This window comes from Rhinolophus hipposideros (genome assembly GCF_964194185.1).
Source record: "Rhinolophus hipposideros genome assembly, chromosome: 1".
In the NCBI taxonomy this organism is placed as follows: Eukaryota; Metazoa; Chordata; class Mammalia; order Chiroptera; family Rhinolophidae; genus Rhinolophus; species Rhinolophus hipposideros.
Window position 1 is genome coordinate 75,105,188 of NC_138047.1, and position 20,307 is coordinate 75,125,494.

Sequence of the window (20,307 nt, forward strand, 5' to 3'; positions counted from 1 at the left end):
TGTATATTTCTTCAAAGCAAATAGAAATTATAATAATATCTTTCATTCTCAATAGTATGTTATAACTTAAATATAACCCAAATCTTAGAAATTTATCCTTAGGGTTATCTATGAGACACCATAGTAATAGCATTAGCATAAATGCTCAAGCTTCTTACCATCAAATCCATCTTCTTCCGATCCTAGTTCATCATCTGAGCAGATGTTGAGGACATTTACCAGCATCTCAGTCACTAAAAAGGAAAAAAAGAACAAGAAGTTCATATTTTCTGTTGTAACCTTATTTATTACTCTGGAATTGTTAACGAGCAAGCTTAGTAATAACATTTCTTACCTAGTTTGTACATAGAATCTCCTGCAAAGTAGCATCTATAAAATCCAGATCATAAAAGATAACAGGTTTTGAAATTCTTTGTAGACGCTATGTTGACAAAATTATTAGCTGGTGCCTATGAAACCTAATGGTAACGTTTACGAGTTATAGGTCAATAGACAATGAACAAATCAAAGATGTGGATGTGAGTATATGTAAATCTATGAAGGTGAAATGGTTCCTTTTGAATTTTAATACATTTGTACAATGATGCTGCTAGATCTAGACCAGATTATACACTTCTGCTCAGCAGCGACTAAGTAAATACTGGATGTCTCTTTTTTATTTTATTTTTAATTCCCCGGAGAACCTAACACAGTGGTAGTCATGTGGTTTTGTATTTAATAAAATTTGTTGATTGATAAACTAACATGTTTGAAGTCACTCTGAGAATACTAATTTAAAAAGCTGAATGCTTTTATATAAATGGTGTTTCATTTTAATTTCAAAAAGGCTTTAAAAATAAAGTTTATGTAAATTTTATAAGAAATTTGGTTGAGCATATAGATTATGAAAGGATTACATAAAAGTGTTATGCACAGATAATTCGTATTACATCACTTTTATACTGACGTGCACTCTACATTTAACATTTTGAGAAGTTAGGTTGGGTTCTATCCTGACTGTGAAAAGAAGCTTGTCCACTATTTTTTCAAGAGTTACTTTTTAAAATCAATGTTCTTCTAAAATTGAAGATATATGATAAAGAGCAAAACTGCAGTGGAGCCAACATTAATCCAGAGCTTCAGTTTCATTATCAAAAGGGAATTATGTATACAAATATATTAATTTTTTTAAGTCATAGATGTTCAAAATCTGAGTAATTAATGGAAACGACATTACTAAACGTGTTCAGATTGTGCCCGTAGTTGTCAGGATTCACATTGCTTCTGTTTCCAGAGAAGACAGTAGATGACCTAACATGTGTCATGATATAATCAATGCAAGAAAGTGGTGACATGGAATAGTACTGGGAATATTTACCAGACTATTAAAATTTACTTCAGACTTATTTTGGTATATAAATAAGTCTATACAAAATAAGTCTATACAACAAATAAACAAATATTTCAGAAACATGTATTTCTCTAAAATCCCCTCATAGGACATCATTTTTCCAAACTGTGTGCAAACTCATCTTTATTACAATGCCCATTCACCTTCCCAGGTGATATGTGAGATGACGCATGAGGAATGAGCCATTCTATCACTATTAGGCCTCCTCAACCAAAAGCTCAAGCTCAGTGACTGTAGGCTTTTCCTCAAAATTTCGGCTGAAACTTAGTTCAAAATATAAAAACAAAACAAAGGGAGAAGGAAGAAAGGGAGGGAAGGAGAGATGGAGGGAAGGAGGGAGACAAATTCTTTTGGAAAACTGGGGCAAGTCAATATACATCTTTTAAATGTAAATTTGTCTCACCTTGTAACACACCAATGGCCACTGTATTTTTAAAGAGCTATTTTTTGTTGTACAATGTAGTCCTTTAAAATATAGTAGCCATTAATCAGTACTGATTATTCTTAACATCAGAAATGTGAGGAAATCATTGCTACCCTAACCTTGTAATTTGACAGGCAGTTTGTAAAACAAAATGGTACTTTTAAATTATAATATAAAAGGGGTAAGAAAAAAAAATAGTCATAGCTTGAAGCCAGTGAAAACTACATTTCTGGTACTTTTGAGTTGTATTATTCTAACGAGATTGTATGAATCCTAATTTCTTTGGCAGCCTCTTCATGCATTCGTTGTATTCTATTAATAGGATCCTCACCGACTCACTTTCAAATCACTTCTCTGGTGGTGAAGCTTTATTGGTTAGGCTCAAGTTATTTCTCTTTCTGAGTGTTGCGTGATAAAATAACCCACATCTCCTTCCTATACCATTTTATTAAGTACATCTCAGGATCCCACAACACACCTTTTTCCCCAACAAATGGCAGAGACCAAGTGAAAACATCCATGAAATTTGGAAGCCAGTACGGATGAGGAGAACAGTTGAATTGCCTGATATTCATCACGTTGTTCTCATACTTCAATACCGCAGCTGAAAAAACAAGAAGAAGGATGTTGGATTCCCAGGCACGTTTTGGCTTCTCCACATGGCTTTAGTTGATCAAGAAAATTCAACAATTTGAACTAAGTTCCAAACCATGAATGCAAATAGCTTACTGGGTTCATGACTGTTTACAGGACTTTAAGGCTTAACGTTCAGTTGGTGTAACATGGAACCTTACAACTTACGAATACTATGAAATGGTATTATAATTCGGCAAATATTTATACAAAATAGTTAACCAAATGTCTGTCAGGAATGGAATCAAGCTCCTTTTGAAGTCAAGAATATTCTAGTCTTATTTAATATCTGATGACATTAATGAAAGTGGCATAGCTAAGTTAGTTTCACATAATTTAAAAATCTCAAATATTTGAAGATAATTTTTTAAAGTACACTTTTCTATTTTTTTAAAGTACACTTTTCCCAAGAACTCCCAACAACAATAGTTGTACAAAATAGTTTAAATTAGATAGCATTCTTGAATTAACAATGTAAAAAGTTTGGATTGAATTCTGCATAAAATAGTATGCTGGTATCTGAATCCACTCTTGACTTCTGAAAAGGAGGCACCACGTAGGACTTAGGAAGATGAATCTGCCTGCTTCTCTCTGCTTTGTGGGTGTCTCTAAGTTAGAAACGCTCACAAAGACTGTTATGGTTGCAGAGATTCTAAGAGTCTCACCTCTAACTGGATTTAGAAATTCATTCTCTAGCAATCCTGACACAGGATTGTCAGGTCTCTGTGAGTACTTTCAATGAAGGAAATGCTACCTGTTTTAATGGGGTCATCTAGGCTATGAATAAGCAATTTTAAGCTTGGGAAATTTTAAGCGTGGGAAATTGTCAGGTTGAATTTAAACTTTTTTACCACTCCCTGATCCTATGATCCTAGTTCTGCCTTCAGGAAAAACACAGAACAAGTAAGTGTGTGTGTGTGTGTGTGTGTGTGTGTGTGTGTGTAGTTACACACACATATATATACACATATATATGTATATTTCTAAATGCCAGTTTTCAAAATATTGAGAATGACAATACTCGCATATCATACCCTCCTGAACTTTGGCAAGATTTCATTTTTATTATCTTATCATGGCATAAACAGAATTTTATTAGTGTAGATTACTGAACAGATCCTAGATGATGTCAAATGGGTGTTTGCTTAGGGGTCTAAAATATAGAAAAATTAATTATTTCATTACTTTAATAATTTTAGACTGACTTTTATATAAGCATATGTTGTAGCATGTGATTATAAATAATAAAACAAAGGCAGTCCTTAAAATTATATTTTTGAAAAGTTACTTAAAGTTAACTAGGTTTGAGCTTTTACATTAATGTCTGTATTAATATCACTTGGTTTTGTACTTAACGATATCTTTAATATAACATTGCTTTCATAACTCTATATTTGCTCTTTCACTGGGAATATTTTCTCAGTAATCACTGACTATCTAATCCCTTACCATCCTTTGGCACCCAGTCCAAACACTATCCCCTTAGTGAAATCTTGTCTGATTTCTTCTGATGAATGTAATCTTCCTCTGAATTCCAAAATCCTTGACTTATACTTCTATTTTTTATTATTCAATTTTAGTCATAGTTATTATATATATAGAAAATAGAAAATATATAATAAAATATTATATATATATAGAAAATATATATAAAGAAATAGAAAGCCATATTTTATATATATATATATATATATATATATATATATATATATATATATATATATCTCTTTACACACAACTGCTCTCTTAAAGGGCAAGTACCACACAAGAGGCTTTCTATTTCTTTCTGCTCCACATATTACCTTCTCAGCATAGATGCTCAGAAGCTAAGGAAACATCCTGATATTTCCCCTATGATCTAAATGCTTTCTAATGTCTGACCCTTTCTCATATGAGGTGGCTTCTAGAGCCTTTTCCTCATCCTGCTCATCCCTGTTCTGGATGCATGCCACACTGGAAACGCCACCGTTAAAGTGGGTCCAGAACTAATACAATCCTGGTGGGTTTGATCAGTGCAAAGTATGGGGAGGACAGATAGTTTTCTGTGATTTGGATACTACATTTATCATATCACAGCCCAATAATATGGTGATGCTATCAGCAGCTTTCAGTTAAAAAAAAATCATACTTGAGAACAACTAAAATCATACTTGAGAACAGTAAGGTCTTTGCTTTCAATCATATTTCTGCCGGACCTATGGGGAATTTTAGGGAACAGAATTGCAGACATGTTGGGGCCAAGAACTGCAGATAGTGCGATCAGCAGTGATATGAAGGCATAAATCCTATCATTTATGCCATTTGTCATTTGGGCTAAGGACACATTCATATAGTATTAAAACACATAAAATAAAATGAAATAAATCATGGCAAATTACCATACCAATGTTTCTGATTTACCAAATGGGAAAGATAAAGTATTTCCCACCTTTGCTATGTGCTACCTGAGTACGGGCTCCATAGTAAAAGGTCTTTACTGTTTTGGAAAACTGCATTTCCATAGCAGGAGTGTATCCTCACATACTCAAAGGAAAGTTTTAAGGTTCTAAGTCATGTTTTTGAATAGTAATTTAGCCTCTAAGTTTCCTTCACTTGTATAAACATTACGTTGGTAAAGCAGGAGGAAAAAAAAAATAAGTGTTACAACTAACTGGGCCCTGGAGGAATGAAAGAGGCTTTATAAAATATGTAATTTAATCCTGACTACAAATCTGAGATGCATGTGTGACTGCCTTTATATTACAGGCTAAGGAACTGAGGTGGAGAAATGAAGTGACTTGCTCAAGATCATGCAACCAATAACTGGAAGATCTCACTCATATTTTAACTCAGCTTTTACTGACACCAAATTCATTGCCTTTTACATTCCCTTCTGTCTTTCATAAATTAGAAATGTGTGAATTCTAGTCCTAGTTGTCATACTAATTTGGCTTTTAATATGGTATTCGTAATTAAAGCCATTTTAACTTTTGCCAAAATACATAATTGAGAAAAATGAAATAGGAAACAAATTCACAAGTGAGGGTAAGTCTTGTCCTGTAGATAAAACACTTGTTTTGTAGCTGGTGAGATAAAGCATTTACTCATTTGACATTGCTCAACACAATTTATCCGAGTGCCTACAAACAAAGCAGATACTGTTTTCAGATTTTATTTTTGTTTATTAACAGCAGAAATAACAAATTTTAACAGCAGCTACATTGACTAAGCATCAGCTATATACAAGGCACTGTATTTGGTTCTTTACCAACACAATCATAAATCTTCACAGTATCCCTTAAAAGTGGTTCTTACCATTAACGCTTTGAAAATAAGCAAACAGAGAGGTTATTTGCCCAAGGTCACACTTGAGAAGCAGCAAACCTCAGTTTTGGCCTGAATCTAAAGTCCCTGATCTTTCTAGCATCTCACGATCATGTCATCCTAATTGCATAAATCACTCAATGCCTACTAAATTTTGGACACAGATTCTCCTTCTACATTTAGTCTTTTTTAAAAAGAGCACTGAACTGGAAGGCCAAGAGCCCAGATGCTAGATAGATTCTGTCATTAATTACTCACGAGACCCAAGGTCACTAAATGTCTCTAGGTCTCAATTACCTCACCTAACTACATGGATTCGTCTAGGTAATTTATGACTTCTTCTTGATCTGAGTGATGTTAATGAACTTCTAGAACAAAGACCTCATCATTAATGGAATGACTGATTAATGTTCTCGAAAATTCTATAGGCTATTAATAGAACTTTTGTTCTTATTTTTCAATAGATTTAAAAATAATTAACTTAAAAATGCAAATACACCACTATGTATTTTTTTAAGCAACATAAATATTCAAGCAAAAATACTTCTCGAATAACATTGTCATGAATTTTCATGTTTTGTATAATATAAATATATATATAATCACAAAGATACATGCAAAAAAATTAAACCAAAACAGTCCCAAATATCTGCAGTCACGAAATTCACAGCTAACATTTCATCTTCCACCTCCCACATCCTCCGCCCCTGCCACCTGCCTCTGACTGTCACTAGGATGACAAAACTCAACTGGAGCCCTAACAGTGCTCTCTTCTCTGAAGGACTTGAAAGACGTTTATCTCCAGTGCAATATAAATAATACAAATGGCTGCACTTCAGGAATCACTCGAGACCACCTCCTGATACCTTGTCTGAGAAATAGAGAGAGAGAAAAAGAACAAGGTCTCCCATCAAGGAACTTCTCTATTCCACATAACCTAGTGTCATCTAACAATTGTATCAGAGGCCTGGAGGGGACTGTGACATGTATCTTGGCCCCACATTAACAATCATAATTTAGAGGAGACCTGACAGCACAGAGACAAAGGCTGAAGGGAGCATAAAGGAATTTAGGGAAAAGGTAACATGTCACTTCAGAAGCTAACTGTCTTAACGTTGTAAAAATCTCTAAAATAGATGAGAACCAAATAATATTGGTTCTGTCACATAGTAACTGTGAACATGGGCAAATATTTCTACTTCTTTAGCTCTACCTTCCAAACTTATAAAGTAGGAATAATACTTTTCCGGTCATTTTCAAAATATGAAGACCAAATAAAGTAATATGAGACTGATATATACAACTATACATACAATCAGATAAAATATTTGATACTTGAAAAATGTAAAGCATCATAACTCAGTTCCAAATTCCTCAGGGAGGGTAGGGCTATCTATTTTTCATAGTTTACCATTTTATAATTCCCACCGAATGTGTCACATCTAAATACTAGGATCCAAAGAACTTGGGCCAAAAATTTATCCTTGGAATTCACTCAAGTCCAGTAAAACACTGTGAATCACTTCTAACGTTACAATTTCACATAGATAATTTAAATTTCTTACATTAAATGATTTTTGCCAAGTCAACAGGAAAGAATCAGTTATGAATTCCTTACCAGTTTCAGCAGGTATATTCCTGTAAGTTCTAATCCATATTATAATGCTATAATAAGGTTTAAGTGACCCTAGACTAAACAAAAGAGGTTTAGCTGAAGCTTTAAGCTACTTGGAGGAGATGACATGAACACAGTAAACACTGTGCCCATGCCTTGTTCTCATTTATTGCAGTTGATAATTACCAGCTCCAAACTGCTCCCTGGTGGGAGGGACCTCGAAAACTTAAACCATAGGACACTCTTTTCACCTTCAAGTTTCTGCTTGGTATCAGTGGTACAATAATCACTGTAGGATACAATGGTTCTAGGTTACTATCTTCAAGATAGCTTTGGCACTGAGTTAATATTAAGCCCATCCACTTGATATCTACATTATTTTCCATGGAAGTAATGTTACTGCGGACTTTTTGACATTGTCAAGGTAAAGTCCAATAGTGTCTTGCAGATCTAGAATTTCTAGGTAATGAATAGCAAGTAACAACTCATGGATTCATGTCTTTATACATATATAATCTCCATCATCCCTGTTTTTTTCCCCTTGTTAAATGTTTTACAGAGAAACAGATCCCGTGTAAGAATCTCCTAAACCATCTGTTAGAAAACGAAACTCCCCCAGAGGCACCCCGGAACTGATCCTGTCCCATGGCAGCAGAACAGCACTGACTATGGATCTACAGGGAGGACTCCACATTGCGCCAGATCCTGGCTCCATCACCACTGAAGGTCTTATGTAACTTTGAGTCCTGGAACCCTGTCATTCCATGGACAAAGCTTTGTGAAAAGCAAGGATCGCCTCACCCACTGCATTATTACTTACTTTGCTGAGATTCCACAATTACTTAACAGCTGTAATTTACAATCATGTAGGGGTGATGATTAAGAAATTGAGAAGCTCATTTACATCGATTACGTGTAGATTAATTCAATTAAAATATACAATGAGAGTACTTCTTAAATATCAAAGTTTGATAGATTTTCTGTTTTTCATTTCAGCCTCTATCTCATTAATTAAATTTAAAATGTAAGCAAGCTGACAGCTGGACTAAAACTATTCTATTTAGAAAATGGCCTCGAACAATGACACTTTCACAGTGGAGCAGAATAAACAAAAGCCAAAAAATATAAGTATTTTAGGGGATACTTTTTAATGGGAGAAATTATTTATTTTAGAACAGTATAAATAATAGTCTATTCTTTTAATAATGCACATATTTGGATGTAAACGCTCATGTAATTTTAAAGTGATGACAAATGACACTTCATTTCAAATGCTTTTCTTTTCTCACTGAAGAATAATAGTTAGTCACCTAAATATACTGAAACCGTGAACTAAATGGGGATCAGTGCCAACTGAAAGGTGCCAGGTAACAAAGTTGAAGCTGAGGGCACAGATGGAGGTTAGCCTGTGGTCTCTGGAGTCAGTCTGCTCTTTTAATCTCAGTGCTATTCCACATCTAGCTTGTAGGAACCTTGGGGAAAGTATGTAACCTCTGTGGGCCCCAGTTTTCATCAGCAAAATCAAGATTATCATGTAATTCATTGAGTTGCTGAAAGATTAAATGCATTTACACACAATGGCGAGCAGTGTCTGGCAATCAGAGGTGCTCACTAAAGTCAGCTATTATTATTGTTATTATTTACCTTACTTGTAGGAACAAAACAAATAGCATTTGCATAGCACACTACCTTAACTGAAGGAAAATATTTACATTTACTAAATAAACACTATTGCCAATCTAGGACTTGAAAGAAAATGTACCAAATTATATCACTCAAGAAGACAATGATAATGATAATGGTATAGGAAATTAAAATCACAGATTGATTTATGTTTGTCACATAGTAAGAGTCCTGTAAGATTGTCACATAGTAAGAGTCCTGTCTGTAAAAGGCAGAGAAAGAGGACAATCTGCTGACACCTCTCTGCAGTTAATTTTATCCATTTATCTCAGAGAGGTGATTTCTCTGAAAACCAGTCAGAATTTCTTAATCTCCAATTCTCTTAATCTCAAGTTCTCTTCAGCCTTTAATGTCTACACATAAATTTCTTTTCTACCACCTCATACTGATAATAAAAAGAGTAAAGACTAAGAGTTTTGTTCATGGTTTATGCTTTGCTCCTTCATAAGTTCTTATGTTCTAAAGCATTTCTCGGTAGGTTGAATAATCATTATGAAGAAATTATCTTCCTAGTGTGTGTAATTCTACCAATATTCATCAGGCTAAAGGATAAAAATATTTATTAAGTAAATGAAGAAACAACATTTCTTTTTTTTTTGGTGGCATCTTAATTATTTTATACTAGTAACAAAAAAATACTACTTGGACTACAATTTATTACTAAATATCAAATAACAAAATGCTATAGTGATATGCATTTACATTTTCTATATCAAAATAACTGATCTGGGCAAACGGTTGCTAAGAGAATCTTTAGTTTCAGAATGATGGTAGGAGAAAAGTAAGGGTTGGGAAAATCATTGCCATTGGATAAAGTATCTGGATTATTTTTATCCAATTTGTAAAGCAACTAGTGATCATATTTATGCTTATGGCTGTAAAGACGGTACAAATGCTTTAAAAATGTTTATGTCGATGCCAAAAGTTGTGTCCATGCTTAAAACAGGCCTAAGACTGTATAAAAATGGCCCCTTGCTGTAACACATGGGCACCATTGTGCCCATTGTAGGGTGGTAAGCTTTTTCACACGCTATAGAGAAAGAGGCAGAGAGCGCTACTCCAGATTGCCCGGGCACTGATTCGACTCCCTTCCAGAGAACCCCCATCTCCCTCTCCCACCCAGGATAAGGATCTGATCTAGGTGGTTCCACATTTGGCTCCTGAACCAGATTCCTGAACAGTGAAACAAGCTCCTAGTGTGAAAGACCTGTGATGCAGTGTGGAATGAGATTCTCGGGCCTGGCAATGCCACACTGTGTTGATGGTGGCACTGGCCTAGTGCTCCTGCTGGAAGCCAGGGTTCCAAGGCAAACCGGCTTCAGATACGCTGCGTCTGCTCCTATATGTTCACATCATGGCAGCCAATAAGATTTTTACCTTAGTTCACTATATTAGCAACCCAATCTTCCTGTCGAGCCATAAATTATAACATCTTTCTGTTTATAAATTGTATCTTCCTGAAGCCCCTGACTACTTTTTGATTGGAAAATATCTGAGGATGTTGAAAATGTCAAGTTTTGGCAAGATTAAAATGCTTTTTATAAGTAATTCTATCATGTTGCCTAGTTTAAAAGTCTAAAACATCAAAGTACATTTTCCCTATCAGAACGGGTAAATGTTTGCATCTCAGATCCTGGCTCAGCATTTTAGCAAATGATGCGTTTCTTGTCCATCGTTGAAACCTGATTTTCCGCCTTTATCTTCCTTAATCTATTATAATATTGAATCTTTTTTTTTCCTGGTTGTCATTTTAATCTCTGGTCTTGATTGCTAAATTAATTTGGTTTCCATTTAGATTTTCCTCTGAAATCCAAAATACATTTCATTTAATAAATTCTTCTTAATTATCTAATTTTACTGTGAGTAACCTTTCCTGGAACTGAGTTATATACCCCTGGTATGCATATTTCTCTACATCTATATCATATTTCCATCCACCCAACCACTCGCCCGCATATATGGCAATTCCTCTAAACTTCAGGGAACTGGCACCACATGGAAACTGTAATTTACTGTAATTTACTTTAGATTTTTTTGAATCACAGGTATATCACTGAAAGATAAAAGATTTAACTGCTCACAATAAGGTATAAAACACATTTTCCAGAGGTTCATTATCATTTTCAGCCAAAACTGAATTGTTTAAAGCAGAGTTCACATCTGCCATTGTATTCTGGATACTGAGATTTTACTCTAAGATAGTAAGGTTGACTCTTACATGTCACTTCCTTAGTAAAGCCTTTTTTGTTCTCACAGACCAACTTCCACTCTTTATTTCATTCTACTCTTTTTTTTTTAATAGTATTTTCCAGATATATTTAAATGATTATTGGTGGGATTATTTATTTAATGTCTATCCTACTACCAAATTATAAACCCCACTAGGGCAAAGACCATGTCGGTCTTGTTTATTTCATATCTCCAGCGCCTCGCATGGTGACTGGTACATAGTAAGTCCTCAATAAAGGTTTGTTTCATCGGTGAGTGGATGAGGCTGAGGTCACTTTTACAGGGGGCGAACGAAAAAGACGAAGAAGAGGAGGAGGAGTAGAAGCAATATTTCATTACTACATTTGCCTTGTGTTTGGTGTATTTGGGCAACTATGAAATTGCATTTTCTTTAGGGTTACAGAGTCACAAGAGAAAAGCAATTCAAATGTGGAAAGTGCTCTGCAAATGTTTAACTCCAATGTGGAAAAGGCACCTGCACTGGTGATGGCAGTAACTTAAAGCGAGATAAAACTCTGTGGGTCAATACAGATAGGGTACTGCTATTGCCCACTGTCTTGCTATAATTTCCAGAAGGAAAATGCTTCCATCAATCGCTGTCTACCAGGTATAAGGAATGACAGGTACTTGGCTTTCCAGCATGTATCAAAAAGCCCCTGCTTCAAACTTAGAATAATCTGATTAGGAAGTTATAGGAATGTTAACTCAAGGAAAAGCTAACCAGAAAAAAAGAAGTAAATGCTAAGTACAAGGGCAAACAATTGGCATTGGAGGCATTCAGAGAAGGACTGCCAACCGAAATCTTCATGGCAACACAGACTGGAGTGGGTCTAGGACACTTCGATGGGCAGAGTAGTGAGACAAGTATATGAGATGGAAAGAAGTGTGTGGACAAAGACGTGGACAAAGGAAAAGTGAAATGTTGTCCAGAGCAATGAGCAGCGCAACTGGCAAAAGGAAAGGGCTCACCCAGAGAGAAGCGGACAGAGGTCACAAAGGTGGTCTGACCCATAAAGTGGGATTATAACTACAAGGCTGAGGAGGAGGAGGGGGTTTTGCTACGAGTTTCTATGAAGCCCCACACTGACATGCGGCGCAATAATAGCCCCATGAAATAGTCAATGATCATAATATCTTAATACTGCACAGCACTTTTTTTCCCCAAAACAATTTCACCTATTAATTCACACACACAAAAAATGTTTTTCTCATTTTACAGAGGTGTCACTATGTGCCAATAAATTTAGATGACTTAGCTGCTGAATGGCAGCACTGTGATTCAAGTTTACATCTTTTGTCCTGGCCATCTTGCAGGAGTAAGCGGGAGTTATCAGAGTGAGGAAACAAGAAAGGGGGATGGGTGAGAAGACGTGTTAGGGCAGACTGGAAAGGATGAGAACTGAGGGAATTAAAGTAGGCTACACCACGGGATGGGTACTTACAGTCATAATTTTCTGAATACTGCTTTTAATTGCAGACCAGTAGGAGCTGCGAATCAGAACGATTGGACATTTAAACATAAAGCTGATCACACACAACAACTCTTACTGGTTTTAAGATGGCAGAATACATCTATATTTTCCCATTCTCTCATTTTGCCAGAGAGCTATTACTGCTGCCTTAATGGAAGCCTTAAAAATCAAACCATACACTGAAACTATTAGGCTATAAATCCTTTTAAGGTCAGCTCTTTCTAAGAATCAAATGATTAACTCAGAGACTCTTCACTACCAGCTTTCTTTCCATGGACTGTGTTTGGGAGGTGCTTGCAACCCAGTTTGGTTGCACTGCATTTTAAAATTCTCGTTAACATTTATTCTATTCAATTATAGCAATCCCCACTTCAGCAGTGACTCCCTCTCCCATATAATGTACACAGTGTTAGCATAGCAGCTTTAAAGTGCTTCAGCAACTTTACACAAAAGCCTTTTGAAATTATGCTCAAACTGAAGACTGGATCTTTCTTCTTCCTATCAATTTATCTTTTTCCCTCAGGAGAAGTTTTTTCTTTATGAAAAGGTTCCCAAAATGAAATGCTCCTATCCCTTTCCTGCGAGATTGTGATCTACCCCAAAGGCCAGAGAACACAGTGAAAGAAAGAACTACAGAACCTCAAAGAGAGCAGTGCACTGATGTCTATTCTTCTTCAGTTTGCAGCTTGTTAAATCAGACCACAGACAAAGAAGAATGGGAGGAACAGCTATTGGTCTCAAGCAAAACTGCATTACCTCGCATGATGATGAATGGAAAAGCTCTAAGTCTGTTTTTTGGAGTAAAATCCCAATTTTCTTCTTTTTAAAAAATTGTTTAAACTTTTTAATTGTTACAAAACTTGTTGATACATGCTACTTAGTAATCAGCGTAGGTCAAGAAAATTACTCGTTTGGGCGCACTTCCTTCACTAAGCTTAATAAAAAATAAAAAAAAAATTAATGCCATAAAACTATAAAAACCTTAGTGTTCACATATTATATACTTTTGGTAAATAATAGGATCATGGGGGGATATGCCGGATGACCTTCTGAATTCTTGCATCACTTGGAAGTACTACAGGGAAACTCAGCAGGTACCAGGTGAGAAACCCTTACCCAATCAAAGGAATTAGCTCTTACTAGCTTTGTTTTTTTTTAAAAGGCTTCAAGACTGAGATTTTGCCTGGGGAAAAAAAGTGCTTGCTGCTTAAAAGTGAAAAAAATGTCAAAAACACTGGTCTTGACTTTCTTTTTTCTTCTTTCTAAACAAATGTTAACCATTCTTTAATGTTCAGATTGTATTTTACCTTGAACAAGGCTTTCTCTGAACATTCTACAAAATTACCCCTTGTTGAATGTACACAGTGGTTTACTCTTAGTTTCTACTAAATCACATTGTGTCTTACTTGTTTTTAATCACTCAAATGTCCTAGTCAACTGGTTTATAAGCACTTGGCATGCTGAGAACATTTATTTTTTTGGTGGTGTTTTTTTACTTTGCCTGCATCTTATCACAGAGTACTAAAGGCAGCGTCTCTCTCTCTCTCATTTATTTTTTTTCAGGAAGTAGGCAACTAGAAAAGGGGAACAACTGTCCCTTGTCCTCTGGCATCCACGGTTGTGACATAAACTGCACTATACTTACTGATAACCATGCTCCATGGGCACAGAGGAGAGCCCACCACAGTCAATATAGTAATATGGTAATATGGTAACATGATATTGTGTGGCTGCAGCTAACTCCATCCAGCAGCTGTCGCTCTATGGGCTACAGGGGAGGAGGATGAGAGTCATGTACTCTCTGTCATAGAGCAGATAGGACTGGGCAGAGGCAAAGAGCAGGGAGAGATGTGTGACGGTGCTGAAATTACATGTGGCTTGCCCACTGGAACAGGATCCCTGATAGATCCAGAAAGTACAGGGGTCAGGGTCCAGTCCTGGGCAGAAGGAGGTGGGAAATGCTAACTAAACTGGAAATCAGGGCACAGACAAAAGCGGGAGGCTTCCTTTTCACAGGGAACCTGGAATACAAGACTGAAACAAAGGCAACAACCTATTCATAAGGACAGAGGACACAGAACAGGTGCTTGAGAATCAAGATGGCCACATCCCGCCTCAGGCATCTGGACACCAGCCTATGATAGGAAGCACCTATCACAACTCACTTAGGCATAGGAATGGTTCCCAAATCCAGGTGTTCAGACTGGTTCTGATATTAGACTGTCTTTTCCTGCCTCTCCTGGGCTGTATCTCACCTCACATATTTTTTTTTGCATGCTGTTTCTGTCTCCAATTCTCTTAATCTCAGAAAGCGACACTCAGACATTTTATCACCCATTCTGCCACACCTATAACACTTCTCATCATTTTCAAATAAGGAGATTACTTTGATGAAAAAAGATAAGGTGTCTCTTGTTTCTTCCTCCTCTCTTCCCTATAGTCAGTAAATAATATCTTCTTGTTTCCTGGTCTCTTTCAGGCACACAGGTGTAGCATTTTAGAAAGGAGACAAAGAATGCCAAACCAGATGGGGGTCTGATCCCAGTTTACCACTACCTAACTGAGTGACCTCGGGCAAAGCAATTAACCAGAGACTCACTGTGCATATTAAAAGTGGGTTGAGGACTGGTGATATTTACATTGAAGTTTAATACAATTTTTTTTTAAATAAATGAATATGTACTTTCCTAGCATAAGATCTGACTCATCATAGGTTCTCAATAGATGGAATTTGAAATGGAATTTTAAGCTATAGCTTCTTTATGCTTACTTTTCTTGATAGTTTTAAATGCACAATCACACTATTCTTATATAAATCCACATCCTTCTTAAGGAGCATGATTTTGGATTACTGCCAATTATAATTTCTTTTAAAGCCTATATCAACAGAGCAGTAGCTGTCAACCCTGGAGAACAGTTAAAAAAAAAAAAAAAAAAAAAACAGCATCTGGGCCCCACCTCTGACTAGCTGAATCTTTAACTCTGGAGATACAAAATTTGGATCAAACAATAAGTGAAAAAGTAAAGGGAAAAAGAATGGTTAAAAAATGCTTAATTAAACCAAACCAAATACAAACAGCTTAGGAATTATTATACATACTATACAAGACTGCAAGAGGGATTTATAATCACTTACCTTTGTTATTGTATACATCTAAGTAATTTGGTGCTGAAAAAATTGTAATTAGAGAAGGGAAGCCTGTTGTTTGGCTTTTCCTGTACATGCGATACCTAAAAATAATAAATACAAGTTAAAAACAAGGCTAGTAGGAGAAAAACATGATGTCAAATTATCGATTTAGAAACAGAAAATCAAAGTTCAGTTTTATCATTCAAAGAGAATTCAATTACTTAATATTAAACAAAATTTTCTCCTAAAGTCTGTTATACACAGACATCAGTTCATTTCAGAGGTGACAATGAAAACACACAAACATATGTACAATTTCCAAATAGGTTATTTTTAAGTTTAGCTGGCATAGGGGAGGGTGGATTTCAGTGAAAAACCAATTAATTTCCATGTGTTCAACAGAGATGACAGAGGCTACTTTTTGCACAGGTAGACACCTGTACCTACCATGTTTTTCAAAAGTTTACCAATATTTTTTACATAAAAAGACCAAATAAGCACAGCAATATATAAATCTTTCCCACTAATAACCAGGCTGATTATTTTATTTATTTACAATATTCTGTTACAGTTATGTATAGCCATTTTGCCTAGACTAAGTCAGTGATTTACTTTTCAAAGAAAGTTTGGTTCAATCTATGGATTTTAGGACTTGAAATATTTCCTGCTTTAGAACTTTATTTGTTACCAATGTTTTGTGGTGGCTGTAGGCCAAAGATCATTGTCTCAGTAGGGTGATATTTAATCAGTCAGTAATGAAACAGAACACCTGCAAGATCTTGTAATAACCAACAGTCCAGTTACTTTTCATCTACTAAATGGAACAAAAATGGAACTCTAGTCCTTAAAAAAAAAAAAAAAAAATACAGGCACCTCTGGCTCTTTTCAACCGCAAGGTGAAAAAGTATCTCATGACTTCTATGTAATAGATTTCAGAACTATCAGTTTAGAAACAATCCTGCAAAGCATACTAGTAAAACAAAATTCTATCATTCCTTGGGTAATCTGTGTAGGTTACTTCTGGCATGATTAGTTCACCTGGGTTCTAAGGGTATCTCAAATAGTACCTTCAGATAAATACCCACCTTAAAAGTTTTAATTTTATAAAAATTTTGATACTACTTATCTCAGAAGAAACTATCCCTTAAAATATTTTGAAATGTTCTGGAAGTATTTATTCTGCTTATGGGACTGAGTTTTGGGGGGGGGGGGAATCACATTGTGAAAGCTAGTAACTCTCTTAATCCTAGTACCCTGACTTTATAAATCATTGCTGGCTATGCCTGTCTGCCGACAAATAAAAACAAACTGGATGACATAATTTCAATTTCCCCTAATGAATCAATCAACTGCTCAGTTTGAACAATCTTGCTGATATTAATTGATGCACTTAACAGATTTTTCAAATAGGCAGGTGATTTCAGGTCTGAAGTGCGATTAAGCTAAATCTGCCTAAAATGTTCATTAGGGACAGTCAGTCAAAAATGCATGATGACACCATTGCCCCTGACAAGTAATAATAATAATTATTTGAGGACCTGATTGGTTCCTTCAAACATCAGCGACAACTGCACGGAGCACATAATGTGGGATCAGTTCAAACCTGTCGATCGATTGCTTGAAAAAAGCTAATTTTTGAAAGGAACTTAGGATGAGCCTTGATTCAGGATCATCACAGAAATAGGCTTATTTCCAATGCAGGCATCTGTATTTCCAATTTCAGCACGCAGGTTATTTAAAAAAAACCACACACACAAAAAAACTGTTCCTCCTTTTTAGAAATTCAGAATATGAAGGAACGATTTTAAGATTTGAAGAGAAATAATGCTTTTCAGTGGAACCTACTGGGAAAGGTACTGGACTTCCAATCTTGACAATAATTATACCTAGTTCTCCCTAAAGCAGATTTAACGTACCATCAAAGTGAATATATGATATTTCTTAGTTCTCTAAAGCCTTAAAATTGTTCTGCATTTTTAAAATGTACCAGATATTACCAAATCACGTTATGCATTTATTAGTTAGAATATAGGACTTCCCCCATCACTTAAATGCCTCTGTTTTTGTCCTTTAAAACTCTATAGGGATCAGGAATGATATTCTTGAAACAGTGCCACATACAGTATCTGTTCAATATTCATGTGTAATTTTCTTTCATATTGCTAACCAAGACTGAAAAGTAGTTGGTAATTTACACTCTTCTGGGGCAGTGGTAAGAGCAGGAATTGAAAGAAGAGGAACTACTCTTACAGTATTTACCAAAGCCAGCTGAAAACTGTACCTGTTCAAGCTAAAAATGGAAGAGCTTTAAAGGGGACTTTACAACACATGTGCAGCTACTCATTCCCCAGGAGCCTCCACAGTCTGAACAGAGTGAGGGATTTGTGACAAAGGGGGCAATACATGGTTCTCATAAACCCACAGAGCTGCTCACCCTGCATCTTGGGCTTCATGGGCTCGGAGTATCGATAACAAGTTATTGTGCTGTAAAAATTCACAAACAGCCGGGTAACTGCCAAAGACAAAAAGAAAAGCATCTGTTATGAAATCATCAAAGGTAGCACATTTACCTGTAACATCCAGACCTATGTGACTGACTCCAGCATAATCAAACATATATCATTCATGAAACAAGCCTCATGGCTCTCGAAGGACAGGTTTTCCCCTGTGGCAGAAAAAGCACCCACAGCTGTACTGTTTACATAATCAGAAAGGGCTGGAGGTGTATGAATTGGAAAACAACACAGGCCATTATATAACAACACTAGAAAAGTGTCCATTTATAGAAAAACATCAATATTATTAAGGCTACATTTAAACACAAAGTGAACAGAAGCATAAAGATAACAAGAGAATGGAATTTAAATTAAAGCCCTCATTTTCTCAAATACAGCATGATTTGTATTTGGATGTGTGTGAGAGCCTGTGGGTGCCACTGAAAGGACTGGCTTAGGCTAGAGAGTGGGAGAGAGTAAGTCTTCTGGGAATCAAGTTATCAACTTACTTATAGTTACATTAACTGATTGTATCACCCAAAATCTAAACAGAATTATAGAATTCACAAAGTTTTAAAATGTGTACTTTAAATATGATCAGCAGAACCTTATCTTAAGACTTATTCTTTATCTTGATTTAACAAAAATTCAATCAAGATGATACCGTGTTTCCCCCGAAAATAAGACCTACCAGGACAATCAGCTCTAATGTGTCTTTTGGAGCAAAAATTAATATAAGACCCGGTCTTATTTTGCTATAAGACCGGGTCTTATATAATATAATGTAATATAATATAAGACTGGGTTTTATATTAGTTTTTGCTCCAAAAGACACATTAGAGCTGACTGTCCGTCCGGCTAGGTCTTATTTTCGGGGAAAACATGTACTGTCTATCAAGAAAGTCTCAAACCAAAGATGAGAACTTCATTAAAAATAAAATTCAAATTACACACTAAGCTTGAAAAACCCTTTGCAATCACTTTGTCTCTGCTCTAAAAAATTTTAATGAGATAAAGTGTATCATAAAAATGAATAAATTGTAGATACTTCAAATTAAAGGGTAGAAACCACACTTGTTTTCACATAAATAAACTGCAGATATCCACAAACATGTGTGTGTGTATATACGTGTGTATATATATATATATATATATATATATATATATATATATATATATACATATACACGTATATACACACACTATAGGAAACAATTCAGCAATTGTAAAAATAGCACTTTGGGGTAATACTTAGTAGCATACGTCATTCAAATAACTTATTATAAAAGAAAAGTTGAAAATAGTTTTTTTTCTACAGATTTTATAAGAAATAGTTGATCAACAGGAAAAAAAATACCATTAAGATGGCATAGCATTATAGAAATACTGATTGTAAAAAGGATTCAGTTCCTTGACAAAACTGGGATTTGAAATAAAAAATAGTCTTTGAGCATGTGCACACATTTGCATGTATGTGCACATGTGTATGTGCGTTCTAGAATATTCTAAATGTACTGTCCCTATTTTAAGCCATTTACTTATATTTCTTGTGCCCTCACAATGCTTCTTTAAAAAGACCGTTTATTGCCTTGCTTTTATACTGTAAGACACAGATTGTTTGCCTAGGTTTGTTTGTTACCTTTTTGCCCTTGGGGAAATAGCTTGGCTGCTCTTATTTCATTTTTTTTCCTTTTGGAAGAACTTAGGTTAATATTATGAAAACATAATTTTAATATATTTTCTTCATGCTAAGTTTGATACCTTTATGTGTTTAAGCTAAGTTTTCCTCCACAAAAATGTATCTGATTTTTAATGAAATCTGAAGAAAATAAAATTAACCTAACAGCATTCTGTTAGGTTAATAGCATTAAGTGACAAACACTTGCATTATCTCTTGAAGGAAACAGTTGGAAGAAAATATTTAGAAATTCAA

General features: G+C 35.4%; 1 protein-coding gene across 2 annotated transcripts in view; it reads right to left on the minus strand.

The window, feature by feature from the left end:
• The window catches only part of PPP3CA (protein phosphatase 3 catalytic subunit alpha), a 295,408-nt gene that overhangs the window by 35,498 nt on the left and 239,603 nt on the right, over positions 1-20,307 (minus strand). For both annotated transcript variants that reach the window (XM_081046328.1, XM_081046329.1), the window contains exons 7-10: positions 18,314-18,391; positions 15,886-15,980; positions 2,293-2,418; positions 159-233 (exon numbers count right to left, since the gene is read on the minus strand). In XM_081046328.1, coding sequence (XP_080902454.1) covers positions 159-233; positions 2,293-2,418; positions 15,886-15,980; positions 18,314-18,391 — 374 coding nt within the window. The remainder of the gene's footprint in view (positions 1-158; positions 234-2,292; positions 2,419-15,885; positions 15,981-18,313; positions 18,392-20,307) is intronic.